General features: G+C 40.8%; 1 protein-coding gene across 6 annotated transcripts in view; it reads right to left on the bottom strand.

Annotated features, from left to right (window-relative positions):
* The window catches only part of nfixa (nuclear factor I/Xa), a 155,491-nt gene that overhangs the window by 123,467 nt on the left and 4,494 nt on the right, over positions 1–27,530 (bottom strand). For 5 of the 6 annotated variants that reach the window (XM_072657548.1, XM_072657552.1, XM_072657549.1 and 2 more), the window contains exon 2: positions 18,465–18,548. In XM_072657548.1, the coding sequence (XP_072513649.1) occupies positions 18,465–18,548 (84 nt within the window). Of the gene's footprint in view, positions 1–9,109; positions 9,255–18,464; positions 18,549–27,530 lie in introns of those variants that run through there. The other variant, XM_072657550.1, reaches the window with a different exon arrangement.

Raw genomic sequence — 27,530 nt, 5'->3', positions numbered from 1 at the left:
CTCTCTGGAGGCCCCGGCCGCCAACGGCTAGCAGTGTGTTCGGGATACGAACCAGCGAATCTCTGATCCGCTGGACCACCCGGGCCCCAACTTTCTCAGGTTCAGTGGAACCTTTCCCAACCGCACAGCTTGTCCAACCAAGCAACCGTTGCTAGAAGACGTTTGTGGGCGGAGCATGGACAGGTCAACTGTGGTAACCATTCTCAAAGCCTGCTCCAGTTACTGGAGAGAACAACAATACTGAATCATCGATGAAGTAATCGTTTTGAACGGATCTATTATGACACAGTTCCACACACACTGAAGTGATTAGGGTTCCTGTGCAAATGGTTGTGTAATATGTGTGTGTGTATAAGTGTGTGCACCATGGGACTTGTGTGGACGTGTATGGAACAGTCTCTACAATAACAGAACTTCTTTTCTGGTTGCTCATACCTGGAATTGAACCCTAAAGTGAGTCATACAGTGTCAAAAACCACATTGGTAAGTTCATTAGAGATGACTGAACACCTCAACTCAATCTGAGACTGTGTGTGAGGATTTATGCAAGCAGTTAGCACGGCGCTAATTAGTGGAGTGGAGTACGTGCTTCAGATTACTTGCTGGCTACATTAGCCTCGGCAATCTTCAGACACCAAATGCATACCAGGAGCACCCCACAAGACCTGCCTGATGTTTTGGAGATGTTCTGACCCAGTGGTCCAGCCATCACAGTTTACTTCTTGTCAAAGTGGCTCAGATTCTTACGCTTGTCAATTTCTCCTACTTTTAACACCTCCATCACCTTCAAGAACTGACTGTTCGCTTGCTGCCTAATATATCCCATCCACGCGCTAAGGGTGCTAATGTTATGGCTGATCGGCGTATGGCTCATGTTACCTTTTAATTACCAACCGGGCTTCTAATATTACTGAATAATGTATGAAGATAACTATGTTCAGCACAGTCGTCTTGAGCACTGTTACCTTGTTACGTCTCCATGCTGGTTCCCCTTCTTTGTGCGATGGAAGGGTTCTATATAGTACTCTTCTGTTGGTGCTATATACTATAACTATTTCTTAAAGACGCTCTGAGAACCAACCACCTATTTTCTCAGAAGAACCATTGACCAGACAAAGAACCACCTAAGCAGTTAAATATGCCCACTATGTTCACACATACTATATAAACGTACATACACTGGCCCTCCCTCAAACACTCACTGGAAGGGATGCAAACTGTACAGAATGCACGGTTTAATCATCCGTTCACACACACATGAGAAGTGTATCTCTACACCAGCAGCAATGCAGCATAAAGGCACCTGCTTAGGAGTGTAAAGCTAAACCTTGCTACTGGCACTCTTGGCTTCAGTCACAACTGTGCCATGTGCCATCTGTATCCAAGGGGCAGTAACAATAGACATCACTTTTGTGCGGTCAGGGAAATACCTGCCAAACCAGCCAGTATTCAACTGGGAACTAAGAAAGATGGGAAAGGTGACTTATTGCTAGCAGTCCGATGTTGGATTAAGATTGATGACTTAAGACTGATGGTTCAGAGAAATTCTGTCACTTTCTTTTAACCTTATGCCACATGATCCTGAGTGGCCACCATTTCTACCACTGAATTTATTTTCCTCTACTAATGAACTGATGCCTTATTGATGTGGCTGCATTTACTAGACATGTAAAAATAATATATGTTCCTGCCAGAAACTCAACTAGAAAGGAAAACACACTGATAAGATTATTAGTCTGGAAACTGAACTTTAACGAAATGACATTTAATATCTTAATAATATAACATCTGTTTAACGTTGGTGCTTGAAGTCAACCAAATGGTGTTTTTTGACGACTATGTGACCAAAATTCAACAAAGGTCCAACGTTGTTGTTTTTTCATCTACAACAAAAATTAAACATCTGTCTAACGTTGGTGCTTGAAGTCAACCCAATGTTGGTTCTGGACGGATGTGTGACTTTGATTTACATTCAAAATTGGTGGTTTGTTGGGTTTTGACGTCTGAGACGTCTGAGAGATTTTAATTTTTTCAACAAATTTTCAACATCTGTCTAACGTTGGTGCTTGAAGTCAACCCAGTGTTGTTTTTTAACGACTACGTGACTTTGATTTCCCACTTTGATTTTCCCCAAACTCAACATAGGTACAACGTTGGGTTTTCAACAAAAAGTTGTCTAACGTTGGTGCTTGAAGTCAAGCCAATGTTGGTTCTGGATAGATTGTGACTTTGATTTGCATTCAAAATTCAACGTCTAACAAATGTTGGTTTTTGACGTATAAGCAATTTTCATTTTCAACGAAAATTCAACATCTGTAACATTGGTGCTTGAAGGCAAGCCAATGTTGGTTCTGAACAGATGTGTTAATTAGATTTACATTCAAAATTCAACGTCTGTCAAGTGTTGGGTTAAGACGTCTGAGCGATTTCCATTTTTAACTCAAACTCAATGTCCAACGTTGGTTCTGAACAAATATTAGTCTGGAAAAAGTTTATTATTAGACAAAAAAAGCAATAATAAATACTTAGCTGTTTCAAATTCTGTTCTAAAACTGTCACCAAAAACATAGCGCATCCAACAAGAACTAAAGCTTTGCATTTCTTTTCTACAGCAAGACACGGTCGCTCACAGACAGCACCAGTTCTACACACTGATCTATTCAACCATCAGCAGCTTGAACATGCATGCACCGCAACTCCAATCCAGGGTCTGTCTTCGATTTGCTGTAAACAAAACCCTGCTATTTCCACAGTGTCTATTTTGCGTCATGCTGTGCCTCCTGCATGCAGGGCTACACAAGTGCCACCCCTTGCCTAGTTCCTCCTACTCTGTCTCCCTCTAGAACTCTTAAATTCTAGATGCACACTAGAAGCTGAAGATGTGAACTGATCCCAGGTCAGTCTAAGGACGCAGGATGGGGAATGATTTTAAGGGAATGAAGAGAACATGGTGTACCGTCATTGTAGCACAGTTATCTCTCTCTCTCTCTCGCTCGCTCGCTATCTCTCTCTCTCTCTTCTCCTTGTTTGTCTTTCAAATATTGCAAACGACTCTACTCTGGGTTCTCGTACTCTCCCTCTCCGTTTGTGAATGACTCCTATTTCTGTCATTGTGAAATCCTCCACTCACGTGTAGGAAGCCTGTAGTATAGTATATTTACATTACATTTACATTATCTGCATTTAGCTGACGCTCTTATCCAGAGCGACTTACAAGGTTACTCGTATTACACAGGTGGGCCGATATAGTGTTAGGAGTCTTGCCCAAGGACTCTTATTGGTGTAGCGCAGCATAGTCACCCAGACTGGGAATCGGACCCCAGTCTCCAACATGGTGTGGTAGCTTACTGGCCGGTAGTGGTGTTATCTGTTGCGCCACACCAACCACTATATATATATTACTGGAGGTATCTACTGCTACTACAATCAGTCTTGCATTACTACGGCAGAACTTTCGCAAACACAGAGATGAACACATCAGCCACATCAATCGCAAAATTGCATGGTTCCAATCCCGGGTCATGCCCTCTTGCCATCAGCAGCCAGTCAGTCAGAGGGAGCACAATCAGCCTTGGGTTGATGGCACCTACTCCCCACATCACTTCTAGTGTGATGTTGGTTGGCATAGTCCTCTGTTCGCTGTTATATCGGAGCTGGGGAGCTCCCTCCGAGCTCCGTTCCCTCTGAGCATCAGTTTGAAAAGTGAAGTGCTAGTCTTCATCTTCCTAGTGTTTGGGATATTGCTAGGGGTAGGGGAACGCTACACTTTCTGAGCATACTGTAGGTCTCGTACGTGCTAACAAAACGCTTTCCTAATAATAAAGCTTCAGGAAAGCGAGGCCTATATATTAGGATATTTCTGTATATAGTCAAAATATCACCAATTATCACTATTATCACCAAATCGCCCATCCCTGCGTCACGCAGTAGCATTAATCATATTCCGAATTTTCATCTTTCAATTATTCAAACATTTCCTGATAGAAATACAATGCCATTACAAGTGCAAGGCCCCCAATACACATACTGTACACATACACATACACACACACACACACAGTTATATCATACCCACCCAATTCTGCAAAATTAGTTAACTTTTTCCTCACACGCTCGCTCACGACGCCTAAAGACCCCACCTGCTCTCCTCTTGTGGAGTCCAGAAAAGCTTTTAGCAGCATTAATAATTCAGGCTGCATTGTTTACACGCATGTGGCCTTTTTTTTTTTTTTTAATAATTAACCACAATTAAACACACCAAACCCAAACCGCGTCTCTGGGTGCTCTGGGAGTTTGTCTCACTCCCAAGCTGCTCTCTTTCTCTTTTTTCCACCCTGGTCTTTCTCTCCTCGCTCACGCGCTAATCTGCTAACTGAGTTCTGACTGTGTGAAAACGAGACTCGCCCCACAAAAGCTGCGATCCGAGGGACGGCAGAAAGACAAAGGAAGGTGACCAAGTCCTGACGGACAACCCCAGCGCCCCATGTCAAACCCACCCTCCAGAAAAAAAGCACTTCTAATGAATGCATTCAGCTACCTTTAAGTTGCACCCATTGCTGACACAGATGTGCAAATGCACACACACAGCTTATCTAGTCCCTGTAGAGAAGTACTGCCAATAGAATAGGACTCTCTGGAGCAGATAAGCATGAACCGGTTGGCACAGTGCTCCATTCAATACTTTTCGGATGAGTTGGAGGTGTGATAAGGTGGGGTGGTGATTACACAACATCCTGACATCACTAACACTCTTGTCGCTGAATGCAATCAAAGTGTCACAGCAATGCTCGTTCTAACAGAAGGCCTTCATCCCTGGACATTAAAAAGCAGAATAAAGGTTTTTTTTTTTAAATACCCTTGAGTTTGGAAGTAACTATGAATGAGGAGGTGTCTCAATACTTTTGTCTTCTGGTTAGAGTTGAACAAACTTAACTTCCTATGCTGAGACACTACATGGACAAAAGTATTGAGACACCTCCTCATTCATAGTTAAGTTTATTGAACTCTAACCTTCTGGTTTGGTCTAAAATGCGATGCTAAATGCTATATTGATGCCAAAGAGCTGAACCAACAGAGCAGAGTGAATTTTTCACAGATATGAGGCCTACTCGAGTAGAAGAGAGTATTAGCATTGAAAAATACTCCAAAAAAGCATAAATGCAACACAATGGGATTGAATTAGTTAAGTGAGATAAATGGTCGGCCAGAGTTCTTCTCACATGTGATTAATTCTTGTGCTTTTTTGGGTGCTCCGGCCTATTCATTTTCATTAACTGAAAGAAACCGCTGGCCTGGTGCTGATGCTGGTCTGTTACGAGCCAGACATCTGCATAATGTGAAGAAATAAAAATGTTCAATTATTCACCAGCATTCACCTACCTTTTTCTTGTGGGGGCTTCATTATTTATCTATCTAACAAAAAGTCATTTATCTTTCTGTCAAGCTTCATTTTATTAAATCACTACCAGTAAGTTATTTACTTTCCTGGGCTGAGCCAAGATTTGAGCTCACTTCTCTGGCTCTAATGCTCCTCACATGTGCTGCTGGAACTTTGTGGACGTGTTTAGAGGATGAGCCGTGCAGGACATCATCCCAGTCCATCAGCTACAACAGCAGAGGAGCAGATAACGGTAGACTGAGGGGAAATACGGAACGATATGGCCCATAAAAAACAAAAAAAAAACATTTTGATGCCATACGTAACCTTTATTTTTAAGAAAGTACATGGCATTATATGCACTTCTTCTTACTAAGCTTCCTCACCTTCTGACGCAGGCCTTCAGATGAACATATACAGCTTGTATCACCTCTGAAGAAAAGCACTGCCAGTAGAACGGGAAGAGCTGGAGCAGCCACACATCACTGGAGGAAGGCTCAAGCTCATAAAGCTTCATAGCATTTGGATGTGGAGTCGCAGAACTGCGTTTTCTGAAGTGACCAAGAGACCCAAGCTTTATCCAAAACCTTCAAATGGGATGAGTTGAAGTGCCTGAATTGACCATCCTACATCACTACCTGACCCTAATAGAGCCAACATCTATTGTAAAGCCTTCCCTGAAGAGCTGCGGGGGAAGAGTTGTTTCTGATGTAAAGTCACTTTAAATACCTTTGATTTCAGAAGATACACTGTTTGTGCAGCATCCACAAACTTTTGGATGAATAAGGTACAGTAACGGACAGTGCAGTGGGTTGTATGGAGTTATGAAGCATTGGGCCTTGAATGATAAAGCTTTTGATTTTTTTTTTTTTTTTTTTTATTTATACAAAATTACTTTTGCAATTGAATGCACCTGCACAGTATTTCACTTTGATTAATTATTAGGAATTTTATTTGATCCAAAATTTCAATAAACGCATGTTTATGCAAAAGTGAGTCACTTTTGATCATTATCATACAATTATATATGTATACATATGAAATGCATATATATACATATATGATATATTGTGATATATTGTGTATATGTGTGTGTATATGTGTGTATATACACAATATATCACTTATTTATGAATAATTCTCACTATGTAGAATTGGAATACACAAGAGTGAATAATATATTATGAAATAATATAAGATGATATATATATATATGTGTGTGTGTGTGTGTATAAGTAAATGATGAGCACTTGATCAAGTGCTCCTGAACATCAAGTATTAAATAAATGAGGAGGAGGTCCTTCATTACATTATACTACATTCCTCCCTATTGTTTATCACTGTAATTACACAAAATAAAAATAATATCCATTTAATAATTAGAGACCTTTAACGGTTCAGGTTATTATTTTTGAAGGGTGTAAAGAAGCCCCGTGTCCGTGACCCAGCCTGCTCTGGGCCAGGGGGGGAAAAAGCACGCAAGACATTTGCTGCCAAGAAACCGAGGCCAAGACCAAACCAGCTGAAATGGACGAAAAAAAGACCGAAAAAGAGAAAATATAGAAAAATAAAGTGTAAAAATACACATATTAAAATAAACACGCAGGAAAGTGAATGGTGCGGAACAACAGCGGGCAAAAGCGACACAGAAATGATCAAATAACATTTAAAAAAATCAGACATGTTGCTAAAATTGAATTAAATATTAAGATCAGACTAATTAAATTTAATTAACTTTAAAACCGACTCGTTTTATAAAGACAGAAAGCCTCAGCAAACACGCGCCAGAGGACGGAGAGCCAGGCGGAGGTCAAACATCGCGAGACTCTGCGCAGAGCATTAAATACACTATACACAATAACACACACACACACACACACACACACACACACACACACACACACGAAACTCTGCAAAAATATCAAAACTGCAGATGACTATAAATTCTCTGCTTTTACTTTAGTCCGCGAGCTCTCTGACTAGGCCGCGTGTCAGCCTGGGACACGAGCACTAAAATAAAAAAGTCACATTCCTCACTTTCCTTTTTTATTTCTTTCTCTTTACGTTTTAATGCAATAAAACAAAATTAATACACATTTTAAATACCAAAAATACATAATTCTGCATTTTATGAGATTCACGAGCTTCGTGCAGTCCACGATTAAATCAGCTCCACGCTTAGACACAGCATCACCCCCCCAAAAAAAAACTACATAAGCAAAAGAAAGTCTCTGAAATGCTGCCAATTTATGCCAAATTAATACATATTCTAAATGCATAAGAATGAACTGAAGATATATTTAGCATTTGTTTCGATCAGGGTAATTAAAGCGCGCCGTCCTGCTCAGTGTGGTATAAGCTTAATGCTCAAGGCTGTCTAACGCAAGGTGACTGTAGCATGCATTATTTTTGGCCGGCTTAAATCAAGCCAGGTGCTGTATCATAGCAAAGGGAGATATATGCATTGATTATATCCAGCTACAGTCATCGATAATGAGCCACAGCAGCAGCAGTCTTCACAATCTTTAGGAAATATAAACAGGCATTGCTTGATCACTATTTTGCAAAATGCATTGCGCAATATTGCAACACATGCACGGCCATATCAGAGGCATATTTGTTTGATTGGGATTCTAATAATTGCACATATTGCATCGATCGACACATTAATACACGTCTAACTGCACGCACGGTGTGTCCCTGTGCATGCACGACAGCGTGCAAAAAGGGGACCCTGCATGGGGATATTGCATGTACAGTGCAGGCTATAATTCGCACGTGCGTGCCAAGCTGGTAAACATACGTAACATAAAAGTGCTGGTAATTACAACCCGCACAAAGTATCCTCGCGCGCGCGCAAAGCTGAGGGTAAGATACACAGTAGCGGGCTATAGGCGTATATAGACCAGCCCTGGTAAATACAGGAGGGGTGCAGAGCAAACGTCCCGTTTCACAAAACAGAGGGGGAATCGACCCCAAACTGCCTCCCTTTCCACACAGAGGCGCTTCTACTGCAAAGTCACGCTGGGAGCATGTGAGGTAACAGCAGAGGCTTCCACTGCGCCCATGCTCTTATCTCCAAAGTCCTGCTGCTGCTGCTGCTCCTCAGACTCGCACCATCAGCTCTCACACACTCTCTCAGATAAAATGATTCAATGAAAAAAGCCAATCGCTTGAACTTTCATTTAAAACGAGGACAGTCGATAAGGCCAGCAGTGCGGTGCTCACACCAGTGCGCACCAGTTGAATAGCTCCATACTGGAGACTACAAAAAAAACACACACACACACACACACCCATAGAAGTGCTACAAGACCCTCTATCTTCTCTTATTTTAATAATAATAAAAAAAACTCTCACACACACACACACACATTAAGAAGAAGCGCCATTTTGCCCCATGTGCGCCGACACGGAGCGGCGCGAGCTGGAAAGGAGCCACCGTGGGGCAGGAGGGAAAGGAGGGTAGGAGGGAGAGGGAGAGGGAGAGGTGGGGGGGGGGGGGGGGGGGGGCAGAAAAGCAAAATTGCCCCCCAGTAGCGACAGAAGGAGAGAAAAGCAGGCAGAAGAGCAACCGCGCACATGAGAGCGAAACTCGGAGCGTCCGGAAACACACACACACACACACACACACACACTCTCTCTTTCACACACACTCATGCGCGTACGCACAGGCTTTCAGGCGTTCAGGCTCTCATACACAGACCCGCGAGCGGTCCCAGTGGTGTTTACCTGTGTGAGGCAGTAGGGAGAGTACATGGCCAGTTCAGAGTGAAACATTGAGGAGCGCCGAGCGGAGGAGTGTAAGTACGCCGTGCTGTAGCATTGCTAGAGCTCAGGGAAGGGAGAAACCACCCTCCTCCTCCTCTCCTCTCCTCCTCCTCCTCCTCCTCCTCTTTTACTCCACGCTCTGAGCCTAAAAACCCCGCCTCGGAGGCAGAAAGTGAAAGCTCGCAAACTTCAACTTTCCCTCTCTCTCTCTCTCTCTCTCTCTCTCTCTCACACACACACACACACACACACTCTCTCTCACGTCTGAAGACGTTTGCGCTCGTTTGCCTGATGTGGGTCAGCTGAGGCTGTGGGTGAGCTCTGGCAGGACACGAGGCTGAGAATGTCCCTCTGTAACAGTGTTTCATTGGATGATTAGAGCTGTATGGTCCTGTACTGGCCAAACAACCAATTACAGCTTTACCTTGTACTGTAAATACTCAGTACTTCCTAAAGTACCAGACACAAAGCCACAGAAAGAGACAAGCTTGCAGCCCTTAATTTGGCTATTAGGTCAGGTATCTAGACCACTGCCGAGTCTTTACTGTAGAGAATTCAGTATTCTGTAAAGTGCTGATTTTCTGAACTAGAGTTTTAACATTTTCTGTACTAGAACAGGCTAAAATATTAGGGCAGTTCTATAAATGGTTAAAAAGTTTTTAACTATTAACTATGTTTTTTAGTGCAAGAGAATTTTCACAAAAAAAAAAAAACTCTGTAAAACATAGAATAAGATAATTAGGGCAATGTTCTAAAAAAAAACAATAAGGACTTTAAGTACAAGGCTTTAATTTGGGGATTGGTAAAAATTCTGAAATGTACTGTAAAGTACTCAGTACTTTCTAAAGTACCAGGCTTTTTAATGACACAAAGCCACAGAAAGAGACAAGCTTGCAGCCCTTAATTTGGGTTTTAGGTCAGGTATCTAGACCATTACTGAGTCTTTACTGTAGAGAATTCAGTATTTTGTAAAGTGCTGATTTTCTGTACTAGAACAGGCTAAAATATTAGGGCAGTTCTATAAATGGTAAGTTTCTATTAACTATGTTTTTAGTGCAAGAGAATTGTCTCAAAATATCACTCTGTAAATCATTGAATAAGATAATTAGGGCAATGTTCCAAAAAAAAAAAAACTATTAAGTACTTTAAGTACAAGGCTTTAATTTGGGAATTGGTCGACTTTTTTGAAATGTACTGTAAAGTACTCAGTACTTTCTAAAGTACCAGAGTTTTTAATGACAGGCACAGTAAGAGACAAGCTGGCAGCCTTTAATTTGGCTATTAGGCCATTCCGTAAAGTCTCCAGACCTTTGCTGAGTATTTACTGTAAATTCAGTATTTTGTAAAGTACTGGACTTTTTGAACTAGAACAGGCAAAAATTACTTAGGCTAAGTCTCTATTAACCATGACATTTATTCAAGAGTATTTTCTCAAAAGCATTTAATAAAATAATTAGGGCAATATTTACAAACATATATTCAGTACTTTGTTAAGTACAAGGCTTTTATTTGGGAAATGGTAAAATAACTAATTAGACATTTGCTTCAAAGTACTCAGTACTTTCTAAAGTGCCAGACTTTTCTAAGAAACAAAGCGAGACAAGCTTGCAACCTTTAATTCACCAGACCCATGCTGTGTCTTTACTGTAAAGAATTAAGTATTTTGTAAAGTACTGGATTTTTGGAACTAAAACAGGCTAAAATATGAAGAAAAATATATAATTCATGGGACTAGTTCTGAAAATGGCAAGTCTATATTTACTATGACTTTTAGTGTAATTTAGTGTAAAATATCACTCTGTAAAACATTTAATATGATAATTAGGGCAATGTTCCAAAACATATATTAAGCACTTTAAGTACAAGGCTTTTATTTGGGAATTGGTAAAACAACTAATTAGACATTTACTGTAAAGTACTTACAGGCTTTTCTTAGGACAAGTTAAACAAAGACACAAGCTTGCAACCTTTAATTAGGTTAGTAGATCAGTTATCCAGAATAGGTAGAATTCTGCTGTGTCTTTACTATAAAGAATACAGTATTTTGTAAAGTCAAGAATTGGCTAGTTCTAAAAATGTCAAGTCTCTATTAACTAGGCAAGATTAGTTTCTTAAAATATCACTCTGTAAAACATTTATTACTATTATTTAATACTCAGTACGTTCGAAAGTACCAGGGTTTTTAAGCACAGAGAGCTACAAAACCATTTAATTGGGTTATTAGGGCATGTTTTTAGAATATGCAGTACTCTGCTGTACTGTTACAGTAAATTAGTCAGTATTGTGTACAGGACAGGCCCCTTTGAACACAGAATAGGTTAACAATCTGTTTTCTGTTTTCTCATATCACTCTGTAACAATATTTAATTGTAGAATTAGGCCCAGGATATATATTCAGTACTTTGTTAAGTACAAGGCTAAACAAAAAGAGACAACTTGAACTATTAATAAATAAATAAACAAACACATCCCATATGTGTGGATTAGTAAAACAGATTTTCTGTAAAATAGTACTTTTTTACTTTTATTGTTATTATTATTATTATTATTATTATTATGGCCAAAGGAGTGAATCTTTAACTGAGCTTTAACCTAGTTATTAACCATAATTTACTGTAAGACTGTATTTTTTAAATACTATCACCTTTTATCACCCTTTAACTTTATAAGGACACTTGTCCAGATAATGTCTTCTTTCCTGTAAAGAGTTATTTTTAAAGGACTTTATTTTGTAAATTAAAAATTAAAAATTTATGAAAGGCAGCCGATTACTAAAAAATACTCATTACTTTTAAGATACGAGGCTACAAAAAGAGAATCCTATGGCTAAAAGAATACGCTTTCAAAATACTGACACATTTTAGCACTTATTAATTGGGTTGTTAGGATGCTTCTCCAGAATATGTAGCACTGCTGTGTCTTTACTGTAAAGAATTCAGTATTTTGGAAGGTACTAAAAATAAGGCTAATGTGGGTTAAAATTAGTTGTTATTTACTGTAACCTTTACTGTAAAGCAAAATTTTCTAAATGCTGTAACTTGTAAGTCCTCTCGTTTGATTGCAGGACTTTGGCTTATCTTTCCAGAAAATACAACCTTTCATCAGATTTTTACTGTAGTCAGTGCTTTGTAAAGTACAGGTTAATGTAGGTTACATAAAGAGACATGCTTATATTGAACCAATATAAACTGTTAGCCTAGTTTTCAACTAGTTTCCAAAAGAATTAGCAACTAGTAACCTTAGAATTGGCCTTTTTTAAACATAGTCCTTTAATTTGATTAATAGGACAATATTTTGCTTTTTTTACTGTAAAATATTCAGTACTTTGTAAAGTACTAGACTTTTTCTCTGATAGAATATGGATACAAAAAGAGATTTAGACAATATTAAAAATTGATATATAATATAAAATATAAAAACTGACTTTATTAACTGATGTTTACCGTTAGACTGTATTTATTTTAGATATTGTCTATTTTTTCAGGACAATGCAGCTTTTTACTGTATATGTACAGTAAAGGAATACTCTGAAAAAGCCACCTCTTTTAATAACACAGTTTGGTTATCAGGACCACAGCTATTTGCTGTATCTTAACTGTAAAATATGCAGCGCTATTAAGTACTAGACTTTCTTTCAGACAGAATGAAGCTAACATGGATAACATAGAGATTTAGATTTTAATTCCTTGTTAAAGAAGATTAAACTTCATTAATGATTTTATGCTGTTATTTTTAGCTACTGTCCATTTTACTGTATATGTACAGTGAAGGAATACTCTTCACCTCTTTTATTAACACAGTCCTTTGATTATTGGTTATAAGGACCACAGCCAATTGAGCGTTGAGCTGTATCTTTACTGTAAAATATTCAGTACTTTGTAAAGTACTGGGCTTTCTGTCTGACAGAATGAGGCTAACATGGATAACAAAGTGATTTGGATTAGATTGTAATTCCTTTTTAAAGCAAATTAGACTTCATGAATGATTTTATGATTCACTGAAGTTTGCTATTAGACTGTATTTTTAGCTACTGTCTATTTTCAGGACGATGCAATTTTTTATTATATATACAGTGAATAATAATAACAATAATTTGGCTTTTAGGATCACAAACGCAGGCTTTCCCTCTGCATCTCTTTTATAAATGAGTGCTCTCTGAATGCTAGCAGTTTTAACACAGCCCTTAAATTTGGTTATTGGCATAACAGCTCATTCGAAAGGATACAAGGCCCCAGAGAAGTCTCTTCAGTGGTTTGTTTAGTCTGCTTCACTTTCAAAATCACCTACAGACGCAGCAAACTCACCAGTGTTAAATCAACACTTAGAGGGTATGTTTGAAGACAGCGTAGCTTCGCTGTTCTGGTGCTAATTTAACACTTGTGATTTTGATTAAAAGAGAACCAGACTAAACAAATCACTGAAGAGACTCGAGGCTCATGGGTTTTGTGCCCGTGTGAATTAGATGTTGTGTTAATAGCCAAATGAAAGAACGTGTTAAAGAAGAAGAAGAAAAAAACAAAAAGAACAAAAACAGCAAACAAAAGATCCTCCGACGCCTCTTTATAGCTGCATTGTTCGACGTGATGATAGGCTATAAAGAGTGAATCAACTCACTCCCTCAAAATCGCACACTCTCTCACTCTGACTCATACAGGCCCGCATCCCTGTACCACAGGGTGGTCTCCTCTAAACCCACATCTGTTTCTCTGTGGTAACCGCAGGGCCACCGTTACGCATACACAGCTGGACTTATCTTACGCACCTTTTTCTCCGGTTGTGAAATTCGAAACGCAACCCTCCACTGAGCTCTAAGTGTCAGTTTAATCTCCACTATAGTGCGCACTCGTATATGGTTACAGGAATAAAACAGCGCGTGCCATTGTGGTCACTATATTGCTCCGTGGGGTGAAACAGGAGAGACATTTGGTTGGACCTTTTTTGATCCTCCTAGCTTCATACGGATGGGTTGCACCTGATGGCTTCTGATGAATGTTGCCTTGCCCTTACATTCCCCAGTGTTTCCATACATGGCTTTAAAATTCATGTTTGTACTGAAATATACAGTACACGGATCAGCCATAACATTAGAACCATTGTGCCTCTACAGCAGATCTGACCATTCAAGGCATGAATCTCTGAAGACGTCCTGTGGTGACTGGCACCAAGACTAATGTCAGCAGCAGATTCTTTAAGGTGGGGCCTCCATGAGCATTGGTGAGCCTTAGGTGCCCATGACCCAACCAAAAATGTTCTTTCATGGACCACTTGGATCACTTTTGGTAGGTACTGACCACTGCATGCCTGAAAAAAAACATTGTTTTGTTCTAACCCAGTCGTCTAGAACATCACAGTATGGTTACGGTATGGTTATGGTTCTTACACTTGTCCAATTTTCCTGCTTTTAACACATTGTAGGTGAAGATAGTCAGCGTTTTCACTTCACCTGTCAGTGGTGCTAATGTTACGGCTGATCGTTGCAGTGACATAGTGGAAGAACAATGGATAACCTCAGTTCTCTCAGTCAGGTTGAGCTTTTTAGACCTAGACCAGGTTCAAGCTTTCAAGCTAGCTTATTTCCACGGCTAATGTAGCTTACAGGTAATGGAATGCAGGAATGCACTGATATGCCAATGCTAATACCAGTACACATTTATTAAATGTACAACAATTGGGCTAAACCTACCTGGATTAGCCTTGCAGAAAGATATTTATTTATTTAAGGCCAGCAAATGCAGAAAATCTAAATCCACAATAGTTTTTTTTTATCTAAACATCTGATGCTGCTAATTTTTAAGTCCTTCAAGTCCTTCCTGAAAGTTCCTACTTCTTTCTGAAGTTCCTATAGAAAAGATTCTGTGTAAGTGGTTTTAGACGAAAACAAGGCGACCGCCCTGGGGAAAAAGACTACTTGCATGTCATACAGTGTGAAACCACATAAACAAATCTATCAGAGATCATTTCACCCAACCTAGCTGGGTTAAATGAGAGCAATGACTGTAGAAAACACGGACAGCACAACAGCTCTCAAAGGTGACGCAACCACAGCTCTAGCGCCTCTGCTGGGTGGGTGCAGTATAATGTGTAGCTCCGCCCATCCCCTCATTTATTTCAATGACCAAACAACAGCCCATTTTCCATCTCATCCTCCTCCTCTAAACTGTCTTTCCATCTCCAGCGTCTCAAAATTCCAGCAGTTAGTTTTCCCTGTGCTGATATTGGCCCACTTTTTATTTTCCTGGACAAACTAGGAATCCAGGGGGGAAACCGCTCTGTTTCTGCGCTGTGAGCTCAATGAAGGTGGTCTGAGACTGTCACTGGTCTGAATGGGCGAGTCTGGCTGTGCCTCTGGTTTCTACTACACAGACTGCGGTTGCAGATTTGACGACATAGTGGACAACTTTGGCTTCGTTGACTATAGAATCGAACCGAAGGGGAAGGAACCACAAGCACCGTCCATGTTTTCAACAGTCAACAGTTGAGAGAATTGTGTGTTGATAGGCTTAGGCAGCGGTTAGCACCATGCTAATTGGTGAACATGCTTGTTTTAGCAAAAAAAAATAATGTAAAAAGCTAGCCTTAGCTACCAAACATGCCTTGCCTGATTGACCACTTTTGAGGTAAGCAGAAAATGCTTTTTGGCTAAATCGGCATTTTAAGCAGTTAAAATGTATCCTAAAGAAAACTTGAGCGCAAGGTTGAGAAGAGGTCAGTGCAGCAGGACTGGGAGCCAGAGAGAGAGTGTGTGCTGGGGTTTTAGGTAGTCTACAGTTCTAGGCTCAGACCCAACTTGCCCAGTATGAAGAGACGGAGGACGAGGGGGGGATGGGTGGGCGCAGAACGGGGTGAGAGTGCTTGGACCCCATTTTCCTCACCACACCCGAGGGCACCAGCCCAAAAATTCAAGTTCTTTGTGCTGCGTTGACTAGCAAAAGCTGTGCACAACCAAACACACACACACACACACACATATATACACACATTTCCAGCTTAATAACAGTAACAGTATGAGGTGAAATAAAAAATCATTTTATTTTTTACGAGCAAAGAAAGGCTTTTATTCTTACACACGCAACCCTCGTTCTCTTTCTTCTTCTCTCTAACACACACACACACACACACACACACATACACACACACACACTTAAACATACGAAAGCACATACAGCCTCCAGCTAAGTAGGGGTCCAGAAACAAGAACTAGAGGTTAGTGGTTTCAGTGGGTAATGCTGCTATTAAAACACACAAGAACAGCATATATAGTTAGAGCATGTGGTTTTCCCTTTCCAACACACACACACACACATACACACACACACACACACACACACGTTTGCCATTAATCCCTCCCATATGGCTGGCTTTTAAATGATGGTAATGATGTTTTGTGCAGATAAGGTGGCTCTAAACAGCAGCACAGCTGTGAGTGTAACACACATGGAACACACTACGTGTTTTAAGCCCACGGCTTCGACCGCGAGCCGCGCGGAACCTGACATGATATCATGTCTCATTAGCCAAGTTCAAACTGGGGTTATGGAATAAATCAGATATCCCATTCATTAATCTGAATGCGGAATTAAACCGAGCCACCTGTGAATGAATTGCTCGTTTGTTTATCTAACTCAAAGTCCAGCTCCATTGGCGAGACAGCGAATTAACCAAATGCCCCATTCACCATTCACGCCATTCAAATCAAAGTCCAATACCTGCTAATTCCTCAAGTGCCATTATTATCTGCCTAGCATTCGAGTAAACACGCAACAATAAGTCTGTCCCCAAAAGCTTTGGCAGTGTGGAAAATAGGGGAACTGAAATGGTCCTCTCGTGTTTTTCGTAGCCAAAACTGCCCTAAATCATTTTTATGAGCATTTTTACGTAGCAAAAACTCTGTAAATTAATTTGTCCACAACCATATTCCAACCTATTTTGATCCTATATAATGATACAGGATGTTTTGTACTGTACCTTTAAGACCTTTATGTAAATCACCTCTATTCTGATTGGTTAAGCTGTATTGTATCCCATTTACAAACTGAACGCTCCCTATAGCCTTGGCTTGGTTGGGCGGGGCTAACCTCCCATTGCACGTTTGTGACATCATAGTGAAACGCAGAGCTCACTGATAATGGAATTAATGTGCCATTATGACATCACAATAGGAGACAGGGCTTTTGTGTATTACCCCCCTTAGACCCTGTAGCTCACATTTCTCTGCGTTCATAACTACATTACTGTCACAATTAACATCAGTTTCATAGGCCCTACAATGGAACCCTGTGGCACTCCACAAGATATGCTAAATCAACCTGTTACCAAAACAATTCACTGCACTATTTACACTTTACTGTACATCCTGTACATCTGCACTCCTGGACACTATTCACACTTAAATACCTGTATATATGTACATATTTATTCATTATGGTCATCTGTCTGTCTCCTGATACTTATTCTTTGTTCTTTATAACTGCACTGTCTTTCATCCCCGGTTGGTTTTAAATGCATATTTTTTACATTTATTCTATTAATTGTTATAGGTGTAATTATTGTATTGTATTACTGTGCTGTATTGTGCAACTGGCTGTATTGTACTGGCTGCTAAGTTTCCTTTGGGATCTATCTATCTATCAATATTTTCTAGGGTTTATACAATATTATACAGTAAACAATTGTTGACAGTTTTTAACGCTTAGTGTTGCATTACATGGTCCTGGAGAGAAATTTCGAATCAGAGAGGAAAATCTGTTTTTATTTGATATGGGTCCTTTTAAAGTTGTATTTAAGAGGCAATATGGCAAAACATACTTCTCAGCCATAACATTAAAACCATCTGAGACCTTTTGACAAGGACCAAACTATGCTGTCAGATCACAGGGTCAGAACATCTCCAAAACATCTGGTGTTTCTGCTAGGGACATGGTCATGACCTCCAAAGGCTTAATGATGCAATTCCCAACTTACAGGATCTGCTGCTAACGTTAGTGTTGGTCCCAGATACCACAGGACACTGTCAAGGGTCTTGTGAAGTCTATGTCTTGAGCTGTTTTGGTGGCACATGTGGGACCTACACACAGTATTAGGCAAGTGGTTTTAATGTTATGGCTGATCAGTGTGTATGTAATAATTAAACTAAATAATTAAATGAGGTATTTCTTTATTGAAGTTAAATAAGTAATTAAGGCCTGGTTGTGTGTGTTTGTGTGTGTGTGTGTGTGTGTGTACACTGAAATTTTTCGTAGCTTCAGAGAGAGATAGCGAGACAGAGAAAGAGAAGACAGATAAAGCAATTCAGTAAAGAAAGAAAAGGCATGGGTACCCTGTAAGTGTCGGGAACGAGGAAACACTCCGCTAGTCCGGCTCCTCGGCTCGCCTCTTCATGCACCAGATACGATTCTGTGGCCTGCAAGTCAAACATGAGAGACACTTCATTTCACGATTCACCAGCACTCTTATCTAAAACCCTCAGACGCTCACAAGTGACCACACACAGCCCAGGCAGACGCAACAGCAACTTTCCGCCATTGTTTCCACAAATGTCTTCACTCACGGTCTCCATCTGTGCCTTTACAATCACAGAATACACACAGCGGTACAGAGTGATCACCCTGCTATTCCTATTGTCATAGAGAGGGGGATAATTATCCATAACATTCCTAAAATATTACTTCAAATGAATTGTGGAGCTAATTGACAATGGAAAGTCATTGTGATGTCATAATAGGAAAGCAGTTTTGTTTTTTAACACTGACATTGTGATGTCATAAAAGGAAAAGAGCTTTTGTTTATTAATATATACATTGTGATGTCATGATAGGAAAGGAGGTTTTGTTTTTAACACTGACATTGTGATGTCATAAAAGAAAATGAGATTTTGTTTATTAATATATACATTGTGATGTCATAAAAGGAAAGGAGGTTTTGATTATTAATATAGACATTGTGATGTAATAGGAAATGATATTTAGTTTATTAACACTGACATTGTAATGTCATAAAAGAAAAGGTTTTATTTATTAACACTGACGATGTGATGTCATAAATGGAAAGAAGGTTTTGATTATTAACGCTAACAATGTGATTTCATAAAAGGGAAGGAGGTTTTGTTTAATAATATAGACATTGTGATGTCATAGAAAATGAGATTTAGTTTGTTAACACTGACATTGTGATGTCATAAAAGAAAAGTTTTATTTATTAACACTGATATTGTGATGTCATAAAAGGGAATGAGGTTTTGATTATTAACACTGATATTGTAATGTCATAAAAGGGAAGGAAGTTTTGTTGGTTAATATAGACGTTGTGATGTCATAAAAGGGAAAGAGCTTTTGTTTATCATCACCGACATTGTGATGTCATAAGGGGGGGGCATCTTTAAAAGTTTGCTATTTCTGTCAGATCACTCTATAGAGTGTAGTTTAATTCTGATGGCTGTGTGTGTGTGTGTGTGTGTGTGTGTGTTTAAGCTTTTCCATTCACACCAGTTAATTTGTATGCTTTGAGATGCATTAGCAATGCGCAAGAGAACGACAGATAGAGAGAGAGAGAGAGAGAAAGGAAGAGAGATGGAATAAGAGAGAGAGAAAGAGTGAGCGAGAGAGGTTAGGCTGGATAAGGCCAAATCTTTGTCTTTGAAAAAAAAAAGCGAATAGTGTAGCCAGAGAAGCCTACAAAATCCTATTCCATTTCACAGCTTTCACACACACACACACACACACACACACACACACACACACACACACACACACACACACACACCACACCTGGTACTACTCCAGGCAAGCCAAAAAAACAGCCACCAGTTATCCACCATCTACCTGGCACAAGCTGAAACACACAAACACACACACACACACACACATATATACACACACACTCACACATGTTCATGCATACAGATGCACACATTCAAAAGAATAGACAAATTCATTTACTTAGGCATGGGCACATATTCATTTGTGCACACACACACACACACACTCACACTCACATACATAAACACACACACACACACACACACACACACACACACACACATGCACCTACAACTCTAACCACAAATATATGCCTATATGCATAAATAGGCCTACATATTAACACACACACACACACACACACACACACACACGCACACACTCACAACCTCATAATAAGTTCCAGCTATTGGCACTTGCAGTAGTGCAGGGGAGTGGTGAAAAACAAAGGCTATTCATATCCCTCCCAATGAGAGGTTAGCGCTCTCGGTTTCTCTCCCGTGCGTTTTTATAGAGGCTTAGCCGCACCATGCTAACGTCTTACTCTGCAAATAAGCCCCTTCTAATGACCTTTATTAGTGTATCATAGTTGCGAGAGCTTGTTTGGTGTAAAACGCACCTTTCTCATTGTCTTCACTTCAGCGGGGCCCGAGGCAGCTAGCGCACAGGGCAGGAAGGAAAAATGGCAGCCATTTTAGGCTAGGCTGTTGGTGGCCAGGTCGGGACAACCGGCAGAATGGTGGTTATGGACGCTCTGGCTTCCAGCTGAGAGGACAGGGTGCAGATTTCTGCCAGAAACTACAGACTACTCAAACATTTAGGCCGCCGGACGTGTTTTGCTTGCCGGAGTTTCTCAGGGTAAATGGCTGTTTTACGGTCTTACATGGTTATTATTATGCTTCTGCAGACTGGCTGCAGCCGATCCTGCACACTCTTCTCAGCACGATCCCAGTCTAGAGTATAGCCTGTGCTATTCAGAAGGGTCAAAAGGTTACAGAGAAGGCTGTCCATAAATTTAGGCCATATGTGTTTTGCTGTCAAAGTTTCTAAATTAAAAATAGCCTAAGTTGTTTAATAACAACCCGGATTATCATTTTATTGCTCAAATGTTGATCTTTGATGTCTCAGGAGACTCCAGGAGACCCCGTTTACACCTGGTCGCTTCATCCGGCTTGATACAGCGAAGCCACATTAAACTGCAAGTGTAATGTAAGTGTAAGCTCACCCTCTGATCCGAGACGCAATTGAGACGCATTCTAGCAGTGTAAACACATCCGTCTTTCAAGACCCTCTCAAGACTCACTCCTAGAGATCGACTGATATGGGCTTTTCTATAACCGGTGCCGATGCTTTGAGGTCAGGGTCAGCCGGTGGCCGATATGTGCTGGCAATTTTGTTTTGGCCAATATCTAGAAATTTATAATGGATAAACTGAATTTCTGAACTTCATCATGTATTGAACACTGACTTGAACCATCGATATAAATAAAAATCAATTCAACTGAATAAAATAAAAAATAAATAAATAAATAAATAAATAATAGTAGTACTGCAAACACAACTTTCTGCATTTTTATATAAAACAAACTAGCTGTGAATAATTTGTAAAAGTTTTAGTGCACTAGACTTAGCATCATCAAATATCATTTAGTGCAAACAACACAGCAGCAAACCCCTCAGTTTTGAGTGAATGAAATTATGAAAACGTAACAGAACAATATGAAAAGGATGTGATTTAATTTGAACTCGACTGCAGTCCCTGAGTCTTCCTCACTCTACCCATTTTTCACCAATAACACAGGGCTGCCTGACTTTAAATCTGCGCTACTAAACACGGATATCGTCCGGTGACGATATATATTTAAAAACGACAAATGTCGGCCCCGATATATCGGTCGACCTCTACATCACTTCTGATCAGATGCACTGTGTTGTCATTTTAATTGATCAGGATAATCATAACATCCCGTCCAGGGTTGGGAACTAATGAAATATACATAGGAGATACGTAATCAGGACACAAAAAAGACGGTAGCTGTAATCCATTACAGTGACAGTAAAAATGTAAGTCAGATTCCAGGTACATTTTCAATATAGAGTGATTACTTGCTAGAACCGCATTCTGATCCAGATTCTGAACTGGATTCTGATCCGACCTGTCAAATAAATTGCCCTGCTCTCCCCAGTGACTGAACTACAATCATCAGTCATTGACCATCATATACGAACAGAGAGACAGTCGAACCGCACAGCAGAACCAATCACAATGTCCATTTCAGCTGAGGGGCGGGTCTCAGTATGAGTTCTGATTCTGTGAGAATCAAAACTGCCACAGCTCGTTCATGCCTTAAACCTTTTTTGGGGGGGATTTTGGAGCATTTCTATTGGTCTATGTATCTTGTAATATTAATACAATGTAAAGAACAACTGCCAGATTCACATATTATTATTATATTCTATTATGTTATTAAGTGAAGTGTTTTTGTGTGACAGCTGCCATATACAACTTTAAAAGGACTAGTACTCCAAAGTAACTGAAAGTAATCAGATCACGTTACTTTAATAAAGTAATCCTTTGGATTACATTACAATTACCTTGTGACCAAGGAATCAGTAAGCAGTAAGACCCTAGTTTGAGGCCTAGCAGGAAGGCTCCGCAGTGAGGCTTTGATTTGGAGACGCATGCTAAACATTCAGCCCAGCTCATTGGGAATTCCGCTCAGTTCGAGCCACATATTCACTGCTTCTGCGTGCAGCATGCGGCGTAACAACACTGGCCTATTGTGCAAGCCTGGGCCAAACATAGAATCAAATTAGCGAGCCGGCGGCCACAATGCATCCACCGCGCTTTGCGCAACTCAACCCGCTGTCAAACTCGACAAAGGGTCAAACACAAGGTCAACCTCAATGCACCTTCGTTGGGTTCCCCAGTGTTTTCCCAAACAAACACCGCACCCGCTGACGCAACCGGCTGATAAATAGACTCCAGCAGAGTCCGAGGTAGTGCCTAAGCTCCAGCTCCAGCTCCTGCGGCTGGGTTAATCCGGCGTTCTGCGGATTTCAGCGAATGTAGAAAAATGTCCTCGCCAGACGCTGGCTCTCCTCGCCGAGAGAGGGCCACTCTATTAATTATATATGGTGCGTGTATATATATGGAGCATATGCAGGGCCCATATGGCCAGCCCTTAGCCAGAATCTGGAGTTCCCCCGCCTTAATTAACATTTTAGAGGCTCAGCCGAGAGAGAGAAAGAGAGCGATTCAAAGCGGGCTATGGGAGCTCGTGACCTAATTGGAGTCAATAGAGATGTATGTAAATGTGCTAATTGTGACAGGTTTCCATTCTGCTGCCAGTAAATGGGCGGCCTTTGTTTAAAATGTTTAATTGGTTGGGCATAATGGAATCAAATGACAGCTATAGCCCCTTATGGGACAGAGATAGAGATGTGGATGGAGAGAGGGAGAGAGAGAGAGAGATAAAGAGCGTGAGAGAGAGAGATGAATGTATGTGGTGGAGCATATGGCGAGGGGAGCCTTTAATGGAATGCTTTAGAGGTGAGATTCATGAAACCTGCTCTCTCTCTCACTCTCTCTCTCACTCTCACTCTCACTCTCACTCTCACTCTTTTTGTCCGTTAACCTCTACAAATGATTTACTATGAAACTGATGCATAAGTCCTGTAGTTATGAGACCGAGGAACGGAAACACGGCCCTCCACTTGGTGTTTTATTTACAGTATTTCTACTGTTGCTGAAATAGAGAGGTAATTGCCCATAATCCGCCTTTTCCTTTGATCTATAATCTTCTTTTACATGCAACACTGAGATCATTGATCATGCAAAGCCATTATTATGTCATAATAGAACAAAAAGCTTTTGATCATTGATATAAAATGGTGATGTCACAATAAAAAACATGTGCATTTAACTACGTTTAACTTTTTAAGTTCTCTACCGCTGTCTCTCAGGGTAATTCTCCTTTACTATGAAACCACTACTTAAGTCCTGTAGTTACGAGATGGAGGAACGGACGTGTAGACCCCCCATAGCCATGGTATAATATAAACTTATAAACTATAATAAAATCTTCTTTTCTGTGCTACACTGAGCTAATTGATCTCGCAAAGATGAATGATGTCATAATAGACCAAAAAGCTTTTGATCATTGATATAAAATGGTGATGTCACAATAAAAAAAATTTACATTTAACAACGTTTCACTTTTTACGTTTTTTTTTCTGTCTCTCAGGATAATTCTCTACACTACATAAGTCCTGTAGTTATGAGATTGAGGAACGGAAGTGTAGCCCCCCATAGCCATGGTATAATATAAACTGTTGCAGATATAGACTTTACTTATATATTTATATTGATTTTTTTTCAATGAACCCTCCTTTGATCTAAAATCTTATGAGCTAATTGATCTTGCAAAGATGAATGATGTCATAATAGAACAAAAAGCTTTTATCATTGATGTAAACATGGTGCTGTCACAATCAATAGCATGTATATTTCACCTTCATGTGCTTTTCACACTTTTAATGGATCCCTATTGCTGTCACTCAGGTTTCAGGTCATGTCTCACTCTCTCTGGCTCACTCTTAATCATAAGACTTTGGTCCATTAACTCATTATCTCCCACAAGCTATTTAATGTGAAACTGATACATAAAAGTCTTGTAGTTTTGAGACTGAGGACCAGAAGTGTAAGCCCCCCATCCTGACCCTCAGAGTTTAAGGAGCTACATTGGCTTTAAATTAGATGCAGAAATACATTAGATAGACAGCAATGGTGTTTTATCAACCGTTGCAGATATAGAAACGTAATTTATCATAACCCTCCTTTCAGTTTGTCTAAAGTCTCTTCTTTTTAGATCACTGATGATGCAAGGTCATTATGATGTCATAATAAAAGAAAAGGCTTTTGATCAGGGGTCAGGGCCGAGTGCTGAGCTTAAGGCATAGTGCAGAAAAGTCTCCAGCACTCTGCTGACTCAATAACTGCAGAGCTCCAGACCTGCTGCTGTTAGAGCTGCGAAGGGGGACCAGTTCCATATTAATGCCTATGGGTTTAATACGGGCTGTCAGAAAAGCCCCCGTGTAGGTGTCCCAATACTTTTGTCCATATAGCGGAAAAGTCAAAGCAGTCATACAGACTGGAAAATCTCTCCAATATTGATGATAATACTCACTCTCTCCATCACACGCAGTCACACACTCACTCAGACACATTGAGAATCACGCCTGCAGACACACACATCCCCTCTGCTTGTTCCAAAAGCCCAACCATTTGGCCCCGAAACAATCGGTGCAACTACTGTACCGCTACTTCTCTGTTGTTCTCCTCTCTCCCTCTCTTTCCAGGCGACACGGCCATTACTATTAAACCCATTGTTTACTTTCATCATTTTTATTTGTACGCTGGCAACGCACAGACGCCGCCGCACGCCAGCAATGGTTTCCACATCAAAGAGAGAGAGAGAGAGAGAGAAAGGCAGAGCGAGCGAGAGAGAGAACGAGTGCTATATGAAAGGATGAAGCGGCCTTCCTCTGAGTGTCTGCCAGGAGCACCTCAGGGAGAAGTGTTGGAAAAATGTGATTTTTCACACCGACGTCTCAGAGGGAACTACAGAGAGCACGAGCGAGCGAGAGAGAGAGAGAGCTGGAGCACTAACGGTTCATAGAAGCTGGAACGCTGGTGCGGCTGCTAATTATTGCAATGCATTGTGGGGGTTTTGACATTAGCTTGCTGGCGCTAAAGAAGTGCAAGCAGTGCCAAAAGCTGCGCTGCACTTTGCACCTCGACATTTCAATTTGAAATGTTCATTTCTTTTCACGGAGTGAGCCATGCGGCCTCTCGCGCACCGTCGACTGACCCGAGCGTGGCGCGAGAGGCTGCATGGCTTTCACAGTTTGAGGGCTGTGCTAATTGCGAAAGGTGAGCGAGTGCGCACAAGTCTTTTCCCTTTTTCACAAAAGAGAAAAGGTGCTCGTTTTTGACGCGCATCTGTAGCCTAGCCTGTAGTCTGTGGTCTGTCCACCCAGGTGCACACGGTACGAGTGGGTAAGGTGTGTGGGTGGCAGCCATTATGGCTAATGCTGGAGGACATAAACATAGTACCACTATATGTAAGCATATATATACACCACTATGGCCCAGGGGTCGCCGCTTTGCCATCAGCAGCCGGAGTCTCCCACAAATCACTTCAGTGTGATGCTGGCCTGCTCGGGCATCTGCTAGCCGTCGGAGATGGGGGCGCGGCGCTTTCCTCTGAGAGCGCTGGTTGGCTGGTGACTTGCATCAGCACCAGTTTGAAAAGAAGCAGTAGCTGTGTGGGAGGAGGCATGTGTCAATCCTCACCCTCCCTGTGTTGGAAAGAGAACTATCTAATCGAAAACTGGGCCTAAATAAATAAATAAATAAATAAATAAATAAATAGATTTGTTTATATTGCATTGCTGCAGATATGTTGCAAAAGTGGAATTCTGTGATTTTATGTTCTACCATGTATTTAATGGCAATGTATTTAATGGTATGTCCCAACCCTGGTCCTGGAGGACCTCCTGCCCTGCGTATGTTAGTGGTTTTAAGCTTGAACACACTATCTTTAACTAAGGAAGGGCTTGCTCATTAGCTGGTTAGCTGGTGTAGGTGTGCTGGGAGCAGGGTAAACACTAAATGTGCTCTAATGTGCAAAGCACATGTGCTATGACCTTTCCAATAAATGGTGTTCCATTCCTCCAAAAAATAGCCTTTCTTAGAGACTTGAAGAATATTTGCCAAGAAGCCTTGAGACTGTTCTGGTAGTTCTGGAGGCCTATCACCTCCCTAAGACTATATGGACAAAAGTATTGGGACGCCTGCTCATTCACTGTTTCTTCTGAAATCAAAGCTATTAAAAAGAGCTGATCCTGCTTTTGTTGGAGTGACTGTCTCTACTGTCCAGGGACGAAGGCTTTCTACTAGATCTTGAAGGAGCATTGCTAACATCTTGGAGTGTTAGTGAGGTCAGGAACTCCCCAACTCATCCCAAAAGTACTGGACGGAGCACAGTCCATCATTCCAGAGAACACAGTTCCACAGCTCAATGCTGGGGGGTACACCCTCAAGTAGATGAATGCATTTATAAGAAGCAGTGTCCACAAACATTTGGACATATTGTGTATGTATGTTGGTTGTTTTTTTTTATTTGTTACCCGTCTGCAGTATGGGGATTTTCGACGGCAGAAAATGTTACAGCCTCAAACAAGTTCGTGCAGCTACCCACCGAGATCCACAGGACACCACGGTAACCACGACAACCCTGGCACCAGGACAAGCCGTCAACCTATCAACTGCTGTTCGAGAATTAGCCACCACTTCAGCTACTCCCAAAACGTTCTAGACACTGAACTGAGGAGTTCTGTACATGTCGTCTGTTTATGTGAGAACAGGGGCATGTTTAAGCACATGCGTCGCTTACCCACCGCTAATGTGGCTAACAGTGAGCAAAACAGTAGCAGAAGCCAGTTAGCATGAAATTCCAGGAACGCTAACTGGCACCACAATGTGACTTCCCTTCACTGTTAGCAGTGTTAGCATTTTAAAGGGCATGCTACTAATGCATTTTCACTCCATTAAACATTAGCGA

Source organism: Salminus brasiliensis, chromosome 15 (genome assembly GCF_030463535.1).
Source record: "Salminus brasiliensis chromosome 15, fSalBra1.hap2, whole genome shotgun sequence".
NCBI lineage: Eukaryota > Metazoa > Chordata > Actinopteri > Characiformes > Bryconidae > Salminus > Salminus brasiliensis.
The sequence above is the reverse complement of the archived record's forward strand: the minus strand, read 5'-3'. Positions and strand labels throughout refer to the sequence as shown.